The sequence below is a fragment of the Mustelus asterias genome, chromosome 17 (genome assembly GCF_964213995.1).
Source record: "Mustelus asterias chromosome 17, sMusAst1.hap1.1, whole genome shotgun sequence".
Lineage (NCBI taxonomy): Eukaryota > Metazoa > Chordata > Chondrichthyes > Carcharhiniformes > Triakidae > Mustelus > Mustelus asterias.
Genome location: NC_135817.1, coordinates 21,290,844 through 21,308,968, shown reverse-complemented (window position 1 = coordinate 21,308,968; position 18,125 = coordinate 21,290,844). Strand labels below are relative to the sequence as shown.

The following is an 18,125-nucleotide window of genomic DNA, read 5'->3' as shown; positions in this document are numbered from 1 at the left end:
ACTAGGTTGATTCCGGAGTTGAGAGGGTTGGCTTGTGAGGAGAGACTGAGTAGACTGGGGTTATACTCATTGGAATTCAGAAGAATGAGGGGAGCTCTTATAGAAACATAAGATTATGAAGGGAATAAATAAGATAGAAGCAGGTTTCCACTGGCAGGTGAAACTAGAACTAGGGGGCATGACCTCAAAATAAGGGGGAGCAGATTTAGAACTGAGTTGAGGAGGAACTTCTTCACACAAAGTGTTGTGAATCTGTGGAATTCCCTGTTCAGTGAAGCAGTTGAGGCTACCTCATTGAATGTTTTTAAAGCAAGAATAGATACATTTTTGAACAGTAAAGGAATTAAGGGTTATGGTGAGCGGGCGGGTAAGTGGAACTGAGTCCACGAAGAGATCAGCCATGATCTTATTGAATGACGGAGCAGGCTCAAGGGGCCAGATGGCCTGCTCCTAGTTTTTGTGCGCTCTGGGCCCAGTCTTCTATGCTAGCATCGTAGGCTTCAAGTTTGCTGAAAAGTGGCATATTTCTTTCCAGAGGATTACCTGTCTCGAAAGTAAAGATGGTCCAGAGGGAAGAAAAAAACCTCACTTTACTCCCTGTCACCAATGTAATAATCTTAGAGGCCAGTCTTCCATCACCAATCACCCTTTACGTAGTGATATCTGAACACCTTTAACAGTTAGAGTGCAGATCGGTCCCGAGTGTATTAACTGCTGGCCTAAGTGGAGCCAGCTGCTTTTAAACCCCCCCCCCCCCCCCACCACCCACCCACCCAACTACCACCACCACGTGTTGCTCCTTCCATATTGATGATCCCCCATAGTCAACATCCTGTCTCAGCAATGTCAGGGAGTGGAGGGATGGAGGTAGGATAACCAAACTTCCTGCTTTTGCTGGGAGTGGTCCCAGATTTATCATCAACCACCCAGGTGTCCTGACAAGTTCCTCAAAATCATTCAAATAGCCTGTTTTGAGATCTTCTCCTTTTGGAGACTTAAACTATGCAGTCAAAATATAAACAGCACATATTTTCTACGATTAATCCCATCAAAAAATATTAAATATACCAGTCATACCAAAATTAAGGAATGGGAAAGATTCTGCGTGGAAGCTGCTGGTTTAAGTTTGAATTAGTCGGAGAAGTGTATTTCTGCTGCTTGGCCATATTGGCCTTGAGAGCAACAGCCTGGACAGGCTGAAGAGGAAAACTGGTGACCCAGGGAAGGAATGAAACAGGGAGTGAGTGAATGAAGATAAAAGCAAATACTACCCATGCTAGAATTGGAAATAACAGAAAATGCTGGAAAATCTCAGCAGGTCTGACAGCATCTGTGGGGAGAGAATAGAACTAACGTTTCGAGTCTGGGTGACCCTTGGAGTGAGTGAACGAATGAACGAGGCTTAACGAATACAGACACATACAGGGCCCGGTTTGTGTGGTTGGAGTAGCGGACCCGTCATCGCCCTCCTATTCTATCATTAGACTCGGGGAGGAAAAGGGAGAAGAAAAAAAAATGATGTCATTTGTTTCGTGAATAATTTTCAAAGTGGTCCGAAACAACATTAGGTGGGGGCTCAGTGACCAGCCCTGTCTCGGTGCTGAGGGGATGGGTAGAGTGATTGCCTTGGCTCAGTGCTGACTGTTACCGGGGGCGGGCGCTGGGGCCAGTGGCCGTGAACGACTGTTGTGCCCCCACCGCAGTCCGGGGGGGGGGGGGGGGGGGGTAATCCGGGGAAAGACTCCGCCGCGAGCCGCCTAACGGACTGAGTCATCCGTGCACGCGATGGTCCTGACGTCGCGGTTACGCAATGGAATATGGCGGTTTCGTTGAGCGGTTGGGGCTGTGGAGCCAAGTGCTTCTCACTGCAGGTGAGTGAGGGGTGGGAGTGGGAAGTCGGTTGACCCGTTGCTCGGTCTGTCGACAGTACCTTTTTCTCTTTTCCCGGTGGTGGGTGAGCCGTTGTTCCCCCACTCCCCCCGGATATAACACCGAGATCTAACCGCTGCTCACTAGCGCCCGGACTGGGAGAAGGAGGAGGAGGTGGTGGTTGCAGCGCGCGCCGTAGCTCGAGCACCCGGACCTGCGCCCTAGGGAAAACAATCAGCCTCGCGGCTCCGGCCCTGGGGAAAACAATCAGCCTCGCGGCCCTGGTCCCGGGGAAAACAATCAGCCTCGCGGCTCCGGGGAAAACAATCAGCCTCGCGGCTCCGGCCCCGGGGAAAACAATCAGCCTCGCGCCCCGGCCCCTCACCTGTCGGCTCCTTCATTTCAGCTTGCGCAGGAGCCTGAGCTTCAGGCAGTAGCAAAGGGAAGAAGCAACTGGAAATGGGATCCTGACGACTCTTTTGACGGAGCAGAGGGCTGATGGGGGTGTTGGTATTGATGTAAATTGTTTTTCATTCGCTGATTGGTAATGATTTTGCTCGATTAATTGTTAATAATTACAGCAATGTAATGGTCATCGTTAACCTGAACCCTTTCACCTGTTGACATGCATTTGCAGCGTATTCATTACTCCATATATTCTGATTTGGAACGATAACGAGTGTGATTTAGTATATGTTTTGAAAATAAGTAATTTAAATTAATGTGTATTGATCTCTTGAATCTTCTGCTTGGCAAATGATATTTACATTGTGTATCTTGCGTTTTTTTAAGAGCAAGTCATGTGAATCATTTGAGTGGAAATCATTTGACCCATTTTCCTAAACCACACTTAAATAACAGCTCTTAACTCAATCCACAACTTCAATGGATTAATATAAACCTTCATTTATGCACCTCTTTTAGTGAACCTTCATTGTAGATGTGTCATGAAATTAACAATGCAGGATGCATATGCTTACAATTTTAGATTGGGTGCTAATTGCCATTGTATTTAGTATAATTAAAGAAAATGACCTCATAGCAGTCTTACAGGGAAGATTGTTGATATCATTTATGATTAGTTGTAAAGTGGACTCGAAGGTACATTGGAACATCACAACATATTCAACATGGCCTGATTAGGGTTAGTTATTTTCTTTTAGTAACTAATTTCCTCTCTATCATTTGTATGTGTTTTTGTTCCGTGGGTATTTTCTACAAACTACAATTTAATATGGAATTATAGATGGCGATGCCCTATTTAAACTGTTGATAAATTATTCTGAGCACCGCCCCACCACACAAATGACCTACTTCTATTTCTGTATTTATCTCACTCTTGATCTAACCAATAGAGATAATAGGCCCCAAAACATAAATGCTGAAAACACTTAGTAAGTCAAGGGCATCTATGGAGGGAGAAACAAGAGTAAATGTTTCAAACTCATAGACCTTTCAAATAGATATTTGACAAGGTGTTATGTGATTTGTTCCATTGTTTTTCTTTTTATAAGCACGCTTCCAATTGAATTTCCAAAGAAGTTTATAAAGTTAAGCAGCAAGTATGTTGAAGTGGGAACACACTGCAAAATCCAAATGTGTGCCGGTTCGGTGGATTGGCCGTGCTAAATTACCCCTTAGTGTCCAAAAATGTGTAAGTCAGGGGATTAGTGGGGTAAATGCGTGGGGTTACGGGGATAGGGTGGGGGTGGGTAAGATGCTCTGTCGGAGAGTCGGTGTAGACTCGATGGGTCGAATGGCCTTCTGCACTGCAGAGATTCTATGATTCTATCCTTCCAGCATCTACCCTGTACTATCTCCTCAGAATCTTATATGTTTTGATATGTTTCTTAACAACAGAGTACAGGCCCAACCTGTACAACCTGTCATCATAATCCAACCCCTTCATCCCAGGAATCAGCCTCGTGAATCTTCTCTGAACGGCTTCTAATGCAAGTATATCCTTCCTCAAGTAAAGAGACCAAAACTGTGCACAATATTCCAGATGTAGTCTCACTAATGTTCTGTACAGCTGTAATTTGACTTCCCTACTTTTATACTCCATCCCCTTGCAATGAAAGCCAACATTCCATTTGCCGCCTTAATTATTTACTGTACCTGTTAACTGTTTGTGATTCATGTATAATGACACCCAGGTCCCTCTATCACAGCATTCTGCCGTCTCTCTCCATTTAAATAATAGTCTGCTTTTCTATTCTTACTAGGAAAGTGGACAACCTCACGTTTTCCCACATTACACATCATCATTCACCTTTTTGCCCATGCATGAAACTTATCTATATCATTTTGCAGACTCTTTGTATCTTCTTCACCACTTGCTTTCCTACCTAACTTTGGGTCACCAGCAAATTTGGCCACAGTTTCATCCCTTCGTCCAAGTAGTTGAGGCCCCAACACTGATCCTTGTTACACTCCACTAGTCAGGGAGGTGATGGCCTAGTGGTATTATCGCTAAACCATTAATCTGGAAACTCAGCTAATGTTCTGGGGACCTAGGTTCGAGTCCCGCCATAGCAGATGGTGGAATTTGAATTCAATAAAAATATCTGGAATTAAGAATCTACTGATGATCATGAAACCATTGTCAATTGTCAGGAAAAACCCATCTGCTTCACTAATGTCCTTCAGGGAAGGAAATCTGCCATTTTTACCTGGTCTGGCCTACATGTGACTCCAGAATCACAGCAGTAAGGTTGACTCTCAACTGCACTCTGAAATGGCCTCATAAGCCATTCAGTTCAAGGGCAACTAGGGATGGGCAATAAATGCTAGCCAGCCAGCAATCCCTGTGTCCAATGCATAAAAAAGATGAATATAGTTTTCCAGTCTGAAAATGACCTATCTATTCCAATTCTGTCTTGTTAGTTAACCAATCCTCTATCCGTGCTAATGTATCACCCCCAGAACCATGAGTTCTCATCTTGTGTAGTAGCCTTTTATGTGGCACCTTATTGAATGCTTTTTGGAAATCCAAATGCATTAAGCCTACTGGTACACCTTTATTCACCCTGTTATATCCTCAAATCAGGTTTTCTCAAAAACACAAATTCGTGTTGACATTGCCTGATAGTATTCTGATGTCCTGCTATTAGAAACATAGAAAAACGACAGAACAAAACAGGCCCCACAAGTTGTGCCGAACATATCCCTACCTTTTAGGCCTACCTATAACCCTCCATCCTATTAAGTCCCACGTACTCATCCAGGAGTCTCTTAAAAGACCCTATTGAGTTTGCCTCCACCACCACTGACGGCAGCCGATTCCACTCGCCCATCACCCTCTGTGTGAAAAACTTCCCCCTAACATTTCCCCAGTACCTACCCCCCAGCACCTGAAACCTGTGTCCTCTCGTAGCAGCCATTTCCCCCCTGGGAAAAAGCCTCTGAGAGTCCATCCGATCTATGCCTCTCAACATCTTGTATACCTCTATTAGGTCTTAATACTTATTAAAACAATCCAGAGGGATAGATAGAAGTAGAAACTGCAACAAACACTTAACATACAGAATGCTGGAATTGCACTGCAATTGGAAAGAAAAAAAAGCTAATCTGTCAGTATTGTGCTACAATGCCACAATTATGAATTTATATGGTAAAGGTATGACAAAGAGGAACAGCTGAAAAATGGGATTGGAGGCAATCATTGAAGCTTGGGCAGCCCCATACTGCAAATGCATTTTAGGAAATAACAAGTACTGTCAGCTTGAATGCCTGGGTTAGAAATAAAATCTAGCCTTTTTCAAATTAACAAAAAATGAAACCATTAGTAGTGTTCACTCATTTTTGTACCCGCACCCTGTCTTAAATACTGCAATTTCAAAACCTGAATAAGTGCTGGTTGGACAAGTTCCAACCATGTACACGTGATGTTTGAATGCATTATTTATTCTAAATAATGATCTCAGATGATGAACATTCAACAGGAAAGAATTCCAATTGTGGGCATATTTATGAAATTATGTAAATTTGGCTGCCAAGGATGATCTACACTCTTAGCGATTCAAACATGCTGCCACAACTGGTTATGGCTGAAATGAATTGCAACTGGTTGATCAAGGAATCTGGTGAAGTAGACAAAAATGAGTTCAAATAGATCTTGGGGATGAGGGGAGGGACTTTGGGGTATGGGATTCTCTGGGAGCAGTTTTATTTGAGCTTTCACAAAAATATTTTGCTCTAAAAATACTAACACTACAGTTTGAATACTGATATTTTCATTTGCTAATGAAGCTCTTTTGAGATTATGCTGATTTTAAAACATATTTAGGGCTTCCCCAGGTTAAGATTTTGTAAAACTGTGTTGAATCGTCATCATGTGTAGTTTGTGAAATTTTAATTTCTATTTCTGATCCTCCCTGTGCATTTGATACTGTTTAATTTCTCTGACCCTTGCTTTTATCTGATTTACTTGCCCTCTTACACATCTTTTTATTCAACTTCTATTGGTGCTTATTTAATCGTGTAATCCCCGAAGGTCACACCATGAAACCTTGCAAATCATATCCTCTGTTACAAGAGTAAAAGTGCTCTTGGTACAAAAATAACTTGTTACACTTATATCACAGCTTTAACGCAGTAAAACATCCTGGATGATATTGAGCCATAGAGGGAGATATTAAAATAAGTAAAGTTTTGGGGCATGTCTTAATCAAGGAGAAATGGAGACAAATTTAGGGAGGCCTAGATGGCTGAAAGGACTGCCGCCAATTGTGGGGCAAAGAAAATGGAGACTGACAAGAGATTAGGGAGACTAGACTGAATCCTCTGATGTTTGTAGTGATAGAAAAGTTTACAGTGATAAAGAAGGGAAAGACCATGGAAGACCAGGATGGTGGGGGTTAAAGGCAATAGCTTCCATCTTCCCGAGGTTCATTTGAATGGAATTTCGGCTCATGCTGGGGCAGTAGAATGACCATGAGAGTCTGTGGTGAGGTTGAGGTGGGTGTCATGAGCATGCATGTGGAATCCAATGTTATGTTTTTGATGGATGTGGTAGAGGGGCAGCATCAAAGTGAGATATAGGAGGGAGCCAAGGATAGGGCTTTAAGGAAACTCCAGAGGTAAGGGTGGCACAGTGGTTAGTACTGCTGCCCCACAGCGCCAGGGTCTTGGGTTCAATTCCACCCATGGGTGATTGTGTGGAGTCTACACATTCTCCTTGTGTCTGTGTGGGTTTCCTCTGGGTGCTCCGGTTTCCTCCCACACTCTAAGATGTGCGGGTTAGGTTGATTTGCCATGCTAAATTGCCTGTTAGTGTCAGGGAGATTAACAGGGTAAATAGGTGGGGTTACAGGGATGGGGCCTGGGTGGGATTGTTGTTGGTGCAGGCCTGATGGGCCGAATGGCCTCCTTCTGCATTGTAGGGATTTTATGTGGTTACTAGCAGATAAATAATTTCAAGATACATGGCTAAGACTGGAAAGGGAGAAGTCGACCCACATGGGGTTTGACCTACAGCTGGACAATGGAAAAATTGAGTGCCATTTAAAGTCTGCAAAGAAATTGAGGATGATGAGGTAAAAGTGCATCATGGTCACAATCACCTAAGATGAAAATCCCCCTTCCCATAACAATGTCTTAAGAAGAAATGCCCTAAATAATTCTTTTACATTGTCATATTACACAGTTTATGAATCTGACAAAGCACATTGTGACATTATATATGGGCAAGTTACATTAATCTCATGTACCTATTTCCTTTTGGATATCAGCAAATAAAGTAGGACGTTCAGTGTTGATGTTGTTTTGGAGAATCAGGTTGTGATCTACTTAGGAAGCAAATTAGGCCATTCAGTCCCACAAGCCTGTTCCACCATTTGCTTAGATCATGGGCTCCACTTACCTGCCTTTGCTCCATTTCCATAAATACCCTCAAAAATCTATTGATCAGAGACAAAATCTTTTGATTATTCTAGGATTGTAAACTTCAGTGTTTGTAATTGAGGATTGTTAGTACAAGATTTAATAGCTGTTTTTTGAGATAAATATAAACTATTGTTTTGTAAATGCAATTCAAAAGTGATGCCCACTAATTAAGATCCTGCAGAGAATGGAAGAAGCCAGTGTCCATTAATCAGAGAGCAGATGTTACATTGCCCTACTTCTTAAAGGCAGTTGCACTAAAAATACTGCCTTGTAAATAGAACACTTAAACTTCATGTATTTCAATGAGATAAAACACAACAGGAAAGAGGAGAAAATTAGAAAATTGTTTGGCTGATGCATTGCTCAAGTAAATAAATTTGTTTGATTGTGCCTTGGACAGGTAATGTTAGAGATTGGGCAGGAAATATACAAATATTATTTTTCATGAGAATGTGAAATTTTTTGTGTGCTTCAGCTGCGGGTGCAAATAGAATAGGGTATCGTAAAGTTATTCTATCAGGAATGTGAGGTTAAATAAATTGTCTTGTAACGATATTCTGACTTTTTAAACCAGCCGTCTGACAAGATTGACCTGCTTACTGCGTGAAGATTTTGTTTTTTTCAAAAATGAGTGCAACTCTTCGGTAAAATCAGGAATTTGGTAGTAGTTCTTCACTAGTTGTTTCCAGAGGCAACTACCACATTGCAGAGTAACTATCTATAAGGCTCTATATTTACAATTTTAAGTTTCCTGAAAAAATCAGTTTCATTTATCAGATAAAAATTGTGAAAAATAGATTTTGCAATTAATTTCTAAATAAAAAAAGACACCATTTACTGTGTCAGAAAAAGATTTTCAAGAGTTTAGAGTCTTCTCACTTTTTGCATCAAGTTTTTAAAACTCCCTGTTGACCTTCAACTATATCAACAGTTACATCATCACTTTTGAATTGACAGGAAAGCTAGTTTCCAAAGGTTGTTTTCAGCCAATGAAAAAATTATTTCCATTCCAAAATTGATGTGAGCCAGAACAAAGTTGATGTGGACAGAAGTTAGACTAAATTGGATAGAAATAAAATTCAAATCGGAGGGGTGGTACTAAACGAAAGATAGTGTGACAATTGAAGTGTTGACTTATTTATTTTATAGTTTAGTGTTAATATTCTACTAATAAAGCAATTCCTGGCTTTGGTTCCAACACATTATTCTCAACATTGCTAGTGTGCTGGAATCCCAATGATTTACTCAGTGAGATGTGAATTTTCCCAAACTTGCCAGTGATCTAGCAGTTAATTTATTGAATAGATGATGTGAATATTTCTTGCTGGTAAATTGGAGGAGTGAGAAGCAGAAATTACATGTGATGCTCTTTTATTCTTTCATGGAATGTGGGCATCTTTGGCTAGGCCAGCATTTGTTGCCCATCCCAAATTGACCTTGAGAAGGATGTAATGGGCTCCACCTTGAATGCTGCAGTCAATATGTTGTAGTTACCCACATGCTGCAAGAAAGGGAGTTCCAGGATTTTGATCTAACAACAGCGAAGGAATGGCAATATAGTTGTCAGTTAGGCTTGTGTATGGCTTGGAAGGAAATCTGCAGTTGGTGGTGTTCCAATGTATCTGCTAACTTGTCTTGGGTGTTAAAGGTCACGGGGAACTGCTGTCAAGGAGGCTTAATGAGTTTCTGCAATGCATCCTGTATATGGTATATACTGTTGTAACTGTCGATGGTGAAGGGAGAGAAATGGTGGATGGGGTGCTGATCAAGTGGTCTGAGTAGATAATACCATTTTAAAATCGCAAGATCATGGGTTATCAATTCTGCCAGTTGGTGGGCTAGGTACAAATTGTGTTTTCAGAAAAATGAATTTGAAATCATTTCTATAACTGGGAACTTCCCAATTAAATTGTTAAAAACTGAAATAAATTTTAATTATTGTGCAAGTTGCAATATTAAGCTTTGTACGTAGATACCCCTCCTGTTACAAGATAAAATAAATTTTTATAGCAGTGTTCTATTAAAGTTATATTACTGTTTAGCTGCTAAATATCTGATGTTCAAAATCATGGAAATGGATGATCTTGAGGAGTGCTGTTAGAGTAAAGTTGTTTCCGTACTTAATTGTACAGAGATCAAAAAGTGATCAAATATGTGTATTTGTGTTTAGATGAATAAAAATATTGCATACATGTCTGTAAAACCTCTTGATGTTTAAACTTAGGTCAGAGGGAAATTATATTTCTTTGAATATTTACTTACATTGGGCCAGTGGGCTGACGAATGGCAGATGGAGTTTAATTTAGACAAATGCGAGGTAATGCATTTTGGTAGATTGAACCAGGGCAGGACTTACTCAGTTAATGGTATGGCGTTGGGGAGAGTTACAAAACAAAGAGATCTAGGGGTACATGTTCATAGCTCCTTGAAAGTGGAGTCACCGGTGGACAGAGCGGTGAAGAAGGCATTCGGCATGCTTGGTTTCATCAGTCAGAACATTGAATACAGGAGTTGGGACGTCTTGTTAAAGTTGTACAAGACATTGGTAAGGCCACACTTGGAATACTGTGTGCAATTCTGGTCACCCTATTATAGAAAGGATATTATTAAACTAGAAAGAGTGTAGAAAAGATTTACTAGGATGCTACCGGGACTTGATGGATTGAGTTATAAGGAGAGGCTGAATAGACTGGGACTTTTTTCTTTGGAGCGTAGGAGGCTGAGGGGTGACTTTATAGAGGTCTATAACATAATGAGGAGCATAGACAAGGTAGATAGTCAATATCTTTTCCCAAATGTAGGGGAGTCTAAAACTAGAGGGCATAGGTTTAAGGTGAGAGGGGAGAGATCCAAAAGTGGCCAGAGGGGCAATTTTTTCACAGAGGGTGGTGAGTGTCTGGAAGAAGCTGCCAGAGGTAATAGTAGAGGCGGGTACAATTTTGTCTTTTAAAAAGCATTTAGATAGTTACATGGGTACGATGGGTATAGAGGGATATGGGCCAAATGCGGTGAATTGGGATTAGTTTAGGGTTTTTTTTTAAAAAAAGGCAGCATGGACAAGTTGGGCCGAAGGGCCTGTTTCCATGCTGTAAACCTCTATGACTCTATACAGCCTAGATAAAAGGTTAAGTACAGGATAAGGGAAAAAAATTGTTTGCACTCTAGCTGTGAAAGATTTAAAAAAATGGATATTTGAATCTCAATATTTTGTGTTTAATTTTGTTGAGATTTCCCATTAAAATTCATTTGTGTCTCAATATTTGAATGGAGAGGAAATTGAAAAATCAATTAATGGACTGTATCTATAAAATCACATTTAAATTCTAATGAACATGTTTTACAGCACAGTCCATCTGGAGAGCACCTGTGCATTGTATAATTGCTACTTGTGTTTTCTTTGTTATATCTGAGGGTAGAAACCAAATCTTCCAGCTATAATTTTCTACATATTCAATAATGTGGCTTCTGCCAATTGTTTGTGCAAATTCTCTGATATTACATTAACCAAGTCATGTGACCAAGAAATGATGGCCAGTGCAAACTGCCATTACTGAAATAAGTGGGAAGTTGTGAGCCACATGGAAGATGTCAACACTGCTGGGGCTGCTTTTGTGTAAACAGATGTAAAAATTGTTCAGGCTGCTTATTATATGCTGTGGTAACTTGGCCAAAATACAGAACCACATCAGATGCCTAAATTGGAGAAAATGCAAAGAACTATATTTTTCAAAGTTGTATGATTTTATAAAGTAATCCCAAAGTTATAGAACAAAAAGTATTGGACAGGAATCTTGAGATAAATTTCCATTTTTCTGCTGAAATAGAAGTTGCCTGTACCTCAAAATGCAGAGACCTTGCGCATGATCTTATGAAAAAAATTCAAAGTACTGAACTAGTGAGAAAACGGGAGAGAGTCGTGCCTTCTTTTTGGTGAGCCATGAGTCACAATCTTATAGTGCAAAGAAAAGTGCCAGGATGTGATTGTCGGCGGTGGGGGGAAGCCCCATGTACACTGCCTGGTCCTGCCCTCGACCACCTGGCGGCTTCAGTGGCTTCTGGCCCCCCCAGGCGAGGCCATCATGTGTGTTCTCCGCTGCTGGAGACCGTCTGTGATTCTCGCCAGTGAGAAGCTTGACCGGTGAGCAGTCAAGTGCGAGTGAACCCGGATGTTACCTTCCAGGACTCACTAATGGCATGTTAATGATGTCATTTCATAGGGCGCAAAGCTGATTTCGTTGTCAAAACAGGGCCAGTATGATCGGGAGGTGAGAAACAGGACGCATTTCTGATTTTTCGCCTCTCACCTGATTGTGCCACCTTGCCTCACTGAACAATGAGTGGGACAACGTTGTAAGTTCACGCTCTTTGTTTTATACGTACGTAATTCCTTATTTCTCTGCAGCATGAGTCTCTGATGTTGGCTATGCCATATCAAAGATGGAGTGAAGGAATTTGTACTTGTCAAAAAGTGTAGCGAAAATGGGGGACAAGACTCTAATGTTCCAGTAAGTAATGTTCCAGTGACATTGTCTTTGTGATATGGGCACTATGCAATTACGTGGAACCTTAGATCAATATAGTTGCAAAGAAAGGAAAGCAAACTGTTAATGACCTAAATATTGCAGTCAGCAGCGAAACCAAATGCTTGCCACTGACTTCAAAAGAAAGTTGCTCACAAAGATCTAACTTATCGCTGTGGCAAGAATTTCCTCTTATAGCAATTTAAATCTGGCACCAAATCAAGGACATGTCTTGGTGTGCAACTGCAGTGATAGCAAGCAGGTAGGTAACCAATTAAATTGTAGTGTCCACGCACAGTAAATCAAGAAGTTGAGAGCACTTAAAATTGCTTTGGCAAATAATAACAGGTTTTTCAGATACAGTAGTAAATTTGGATCAATGCTGCATGTAACACTAAATCAGCTATTTTGATAAAGCTTATACAGGAAGCACTTTTATAACATAGGTAGTATTTTGAGAGACTAGATATATAGTAGAAAATATACTTTATAGATGAAGTAACAATGTTGGATCATCAAATTCTCATACTTTAGAAGTATGTTATGGAATATTCTTGATGTGGAGATGCCGGCGTTGGACTGGGGTAAACACAGTAAGAGTTTTAACAACACCAAGTTAAAGTCCAACAGGTTTATTTGGTAGAAAATGCCATTAGCTTGGACAAAAAGCTAATGGCATTTGCTACCAAACAAACCTGTTGGACTTTAACCTGGTGTTAAAACTCTTACATGGAATATTCTGCCATCAGGTGCTCAGTTTCTTCCTCTTGTGTTTGGTAACAGTCCAGTTAATAGTGAATGAAAATAACAAAATGGAAAATTAATAGTTTCTGCCTTTCCTGCTGGAGTAGTTCATTGTCTTCCCTGCTCTCTGCCCTTCTTAGTTTCCCTTGGAAACCCTGTGTTAGACTGATGCTGCGTGATCATGGATTCAATTTGACTGAAACATCATTGGTGAAGGATAACTAAAATCTAGTGGCTAGAGGATGCACAAATAATTATAGAGAGATCAAATGTCTATTAAATATTAATTTGACCATTTTTATGCTTTAATAAATGAGAAAAAATTAAATATGCCATATTTTCAATAGTTACTTTTGACACCTTGAGACATACCTCATGTCAAATTATCTACATGTACTTGCTCAGTCAATCCAAACTCAATAGATGGATGCCACTGTATTTTCTGACAGTAATGAAAATTCAGATGATATAGATTTAATGTGACTCTTTGGGGACTCGTCAGAGGAATTTAATTTATTTACCAGCACTTGTAAAATGTTGTTTCCATGTCTCTTTCCATCGCACATATCCATTTACTCTTGCCAAAACCTGCAGGAGTATGCTTTTGATAGAATGCTAAAACTGTTGAATGATGTTGGACTTTGAGGAATATCCAGTTAGTTATTTTGGGTGAAGAAGAACTAAGTGGCACGGTGGCACAGTGGTTAGCACTGCTGCCTCACAGTGCCAGGGACCCGGTCAGGGGGACTAGGAGGGTAAATATGTGGGGTTACGGGGATAGGACCTGGGTGGGATTGTTGTCGGTGTAGGCTCGATGGGCCAAATGGCTTCCTTCTGCACTGCAGATTTTATGATTATTATGGAAATTGACTGTTCTACATTTAGTACAAATTATAAAGAATATGTCCATCATGCACTGGAAACCCAACTTTTGTCCAAGCTGCAGGATCTTCAGGTAACGAGCATTTTGGTCTGCATGTCAGATGGCATATGTGGTATTTCTCATATTGTTTCATGTCATGTTTAATGCAATTTGGAAGGTTATCTTGTCTCTTTGGAACAAGATTAATAAACACAAATGTATCTTTTTCTATATAATAAGATTCTGTACTTGAGGTATAATTTCAGAATCGGTAATTACAAACATTATTTCTTGCAGATTGTGACTAGATTATTACAAGTATGAAGAATGTGAATTTGATTTGTTGGAACTCGTGGCTTTATGGACACTATACGATACCTGCCTTCAGCAAGTTACTTTTTAATACCCGTAACTGTGATGTGATTTGGGATCATAGTTGTCAGAGAAATTTGTCTTCATGAAGATTCCTGACATTGGTGATGTGATGAATAAATTTGAAGTCCTTGGAATTGTAGGTGAAGGTAAGTTCAAGAGTTTTGACTGTTGTGAACAATTGACAAAACATTCTCAGATGAACATATTTGCTCCAGAATTTGCTAGAAAAATAATAGCAAAGGTGCACGCATTTATTTTTTATTTTTATTTATTTTTAATACTTTTCCAATTCAATCAAATCAAATCCAATTCAGAGTCTCAACAAGTTGAGACATTTCAGATCCAGGCTGACAAGACAGGGCGAGCGACCAAACCACCCTGTCCTGGGCCCGATCTACATGAGCCAAGCTGATTGGAGAAGGGGGAGGTTCCTCCTCCAAGACTTGAGCTCATTTGCATCTTAGCCAAAAGGTCGAGATGCCGCTTTTAAAAATTGTTTCATATGAAACATATGAAGCCCCAGCGCAACCTAATGACCTCGACCAAGTGCGGCCGACCATGGGCTGCCGTCCATACACTTGATCTTAGCCAAAAGGCCGAGAAGCGATTTATTAGTATGATTCTTTTAAGCATTTGCATCATGGAAGAGATACAATAGTAGTTGCAAATTGCCAAAAATATGATGGATGATTTGCATTGCCTGGTAAAAACTGCAGTTTGTCATCCACCCCTCCATGAGTTTCATGACGTTGTTGCATTTGCACTTCAAAATAAATTGAACTTACTGCAGAAAGTTAGGGCTAGTATTTAATGATGAGATTTATACTCCTGCATTGCCACTCAACCTCAAACTCAAAGAGGGAACAATGGAAATTATAATCTCAGCTGCTGGTAGCAAATTTTTGTGAGAGTTTTTCAAATTTAATTTTAATTTTTTTTCTTCTGTGTTTCATTCCTGTCTTTTTCTGCTCTCATCCAATTTGACCTCAGCTGGAGTGCTGAGCTGCTGCATTTCAGGATGTGAGGGCATTGAAGAGTGTGCGGAAAACATTCATGAGAATGGTTCCAAGGATGAGTAACTAGAGCTTTATGAAGATATAAGTTAGGACAGTTTTCCTTGGAGAAGAGAGAAAATTTAGTAGAGATATTCAAAGTTACGAGGGTTCTGGTTGGAGTAGATAGGGAGATACTGTTCCACTTGTGAAAAGAACAAGAATGATGGCATAGATTTAAAGTAATTTGCAAAAGAAACAAAAACGATATGAGATAAAGCTTTGTGCAGTGAGTGGTTAGGCTCTGGAAAGCACTGCCTAAGAGTGCGGTGGAGGCAGTTCAATCAAGTCATTCAAAAGGCAATTAGATTTTTATTTGAATCGGATGTGCAGGGTTATGGAGAGAATTCTGGAGAATGGCACGAAGCATTCAGAGAGCTGGTGCAGCCATGGTTGGCTGAAAGTTTTTTAACACTAAAAGTTCCGTGATTCTCTTTGCTTTCTGTTTTTTTTTTCTCTATCCTTAAATTTCAGTTCTTAAGTAGATAACCTGCTGGTCCCGTCATTCACTAAGGTTCCAGATATCCCTTTGACCTTCTTGTGATGTTACAAATTACTAGAATAATGCAATTCTTTTTCAGGGTGAAGGATGAGAGAAAAACTGTAACAAATAAAACAAGCAGGGAGATGCTCTGGTCTAACAAATGCATTGCATGTTCTTACAATGAATCCACATTTAGAGTCATAGAGGTTTACAGCATGGAAACAGGCCCTTTGGCCCAACTTGTCCATGCCGCCCTTTTTTTTTAAACCCCTAAACTAATCCCAATTGCCCGCATTTGGCCCATATCCCTCTATACCCATCGTACCTATGTAACTATCTAAATGCTTTTTAAAAGATAAAATTGTACCCGCTTCTACTACTACCTCTGACAGCTTGTTCCAGACACTCACCACCCTCTGTGTGAAAAAATTGCCCCTCTGGATACTTTTGAATCTCTCCCCTCTCACCTTAAACCTATGCCCTCTAGTTTTAGACTCCCCTACCTTTGGGAAAAGATATTGACTATCTACCTTGTCTATGCCCCTCATTATTTTAGAGACCTCTATAAGGTCACCCCTCAACCTCCTACGCTCCAAAGAAAAAAGTCCCAGTCTATTCAGCCTCTCCTTATAACCCAATCTATCAAGTCCTGGTAGCATCCTTGTAAATCTTTTCTGCACTCTTTCTAGTTTAATAATATCCTTTCTATAATAGGGTGACCAGAATTGCACACAGTGTTCCAAGTGCGGCCTTACCAATGTCTTGTACAACTTTACCAAGACGTCCCAACTCCTGTATTCAATGTTCTGACCGATGAAACTAAGCATGCCGAATGCCTTCTTCACCACTCTGTCCACCTGTGACTCCACTTTCAAGGAGCTATGAACATGTACCCCTAGATCTCTTTGTTCTGTAACTCTCCCCAACGCCCTACCATTAACTGAGTAAGTTAATTGGGTATTTTTAATTGGGTATTTTTTGTTTGACGACAAATTGATGTGCTTGGTTTTTAAAGTATGCTCAATTCTAAATATTTTTAAAAAGTAGGTTATTGTCTGCTCCTGAATTTAGTTTGTTGGGGGAGGTTTAATGACATTTAAGTTTGTTTTTCCATGAAAAACTTATGTATAGATGTAATTGTTACTTCAGGTTATAAATTTAATATTTTATTTAGAATTTTACTCCATTAACTCCAGTTTTGTTCTCCGCTAAATTATCTTGATACTTTCCAGGGGTTCCCATGGGCTATTTCTTAGATTGTTGTTTGGCAGTCTGCTTGATGTCAGTGCAGTTTGGGAATTTATTGAGTTCAAGATAATAATCCAAGTTGTTGTGGTGAGAAATTAATTGAATTTTCCTTACTTCGGAAAGGTAATGAAGCGTTCAGTAATTTTCTGATTATGAAATTATATTCTTTATTTTGACAAGAATTGAAAAGCAATAAAGAAATGTTTTCTTGTCCCAATTGAAGGTTTATTTTAATAATTTGATCTTCCTCCTGAAACGCTCAAAACATGTTTGCCCACTGAAAGGCTGAACCATACAAACAAGGAATACCTCAGTCTGTGTATATATCCACAGATCTCTAAAGGTTGCCACTCAAGTGGATAGAGCTGTGAAGAAGGCATATAGTGTGTTAGCTTTTATTAACAGGGGGTTGGAGTTTAAGAGCCATGGGGTTATGCTGCAACTGTACAGGACCTTGGTGAGACCGCATTTGGAATATTGCGTGCAGTTCTGGTCACCTCACTATAAGAAGGATGTGGAAGCACTGGAGAGAGTGCAGAGGAGATTTACCAGGATGCTGCCTGGTTTGGAGTGTCGGTCTTATGAGGAAAGGTTGAGGGAGCTGGGGCTGTTCTCTCTGGAGCGGAGGAGATTGAGGGGAGACTTAATAGAGGTTTATAAAATGATGAAGGGGATAGATCGAGTGAACGTTCAAAGACTATTTCCTCGGGTGGATGGAGCTATTACAAGGGGGCATAACTATAGGGTTCATGGTGGGAGATATAGGAAGGATATCAGAGGTAGGTTCTTCACGCAGAGAGTGGTTGGGGTGTGGAATGGACTGCCTGCAGTGATAGTGGAGTCAGACACTTTAGGAACATTTAAGCGGTTATTGGATAGGCACATGGAGCACACCAGGATGGTAGGGAGTGGGATAGCTTGATCTTGGTTTCAGATGAAGGTCGGCACAACATCGTGGGCCGAAGGGCCTGTTCTGTGCTGTACTGTTCTATGTTCTATGTGTACATTATTAGATGGTCTCAATTAGGGCACAAATTAAGTGCGGTGCCTTTGAAATAAACAGTGTTCTACTCCTGATCGCAATG

At 40.4% G+C, this 18,125-nt stretch overlaps 1 protein-coding gene across 3 annotated transcripts in view; it reads left to right on the top strand.

Moving 5' to 3' along the window:
* Positions 1–1,664: 1,664 nt before the first annotated feature.
* Positions 1,665–18,125, top strand: part of LOC144506360 (cyclin-dependent kinase-like 5) — a 206,086-nt gene continuing 189,625 nt past the window's right edge. For 2 of the 3 annotated variants that reach the window (XM_078232370.1, XM_078232368.1), the window contains exons 1-2: positions 1,665–1,871; positions 14,179–14,402. In XM_078232370.1, coding sequence (XP_078088496.1) covers positions 14,339–14,402 — 64 coding nt within the window. In that variant the 5' untranslated portion in view covers positions 1,665–1,871; positions 14,179–14,338. Of the gene's footprint in view, positions 2,388–14,178; positions 14,403–18,125 lie in introns of all 3 variants that reach the window. The other variant, XM_078232369.1, reaches the window with a different exon arrangement.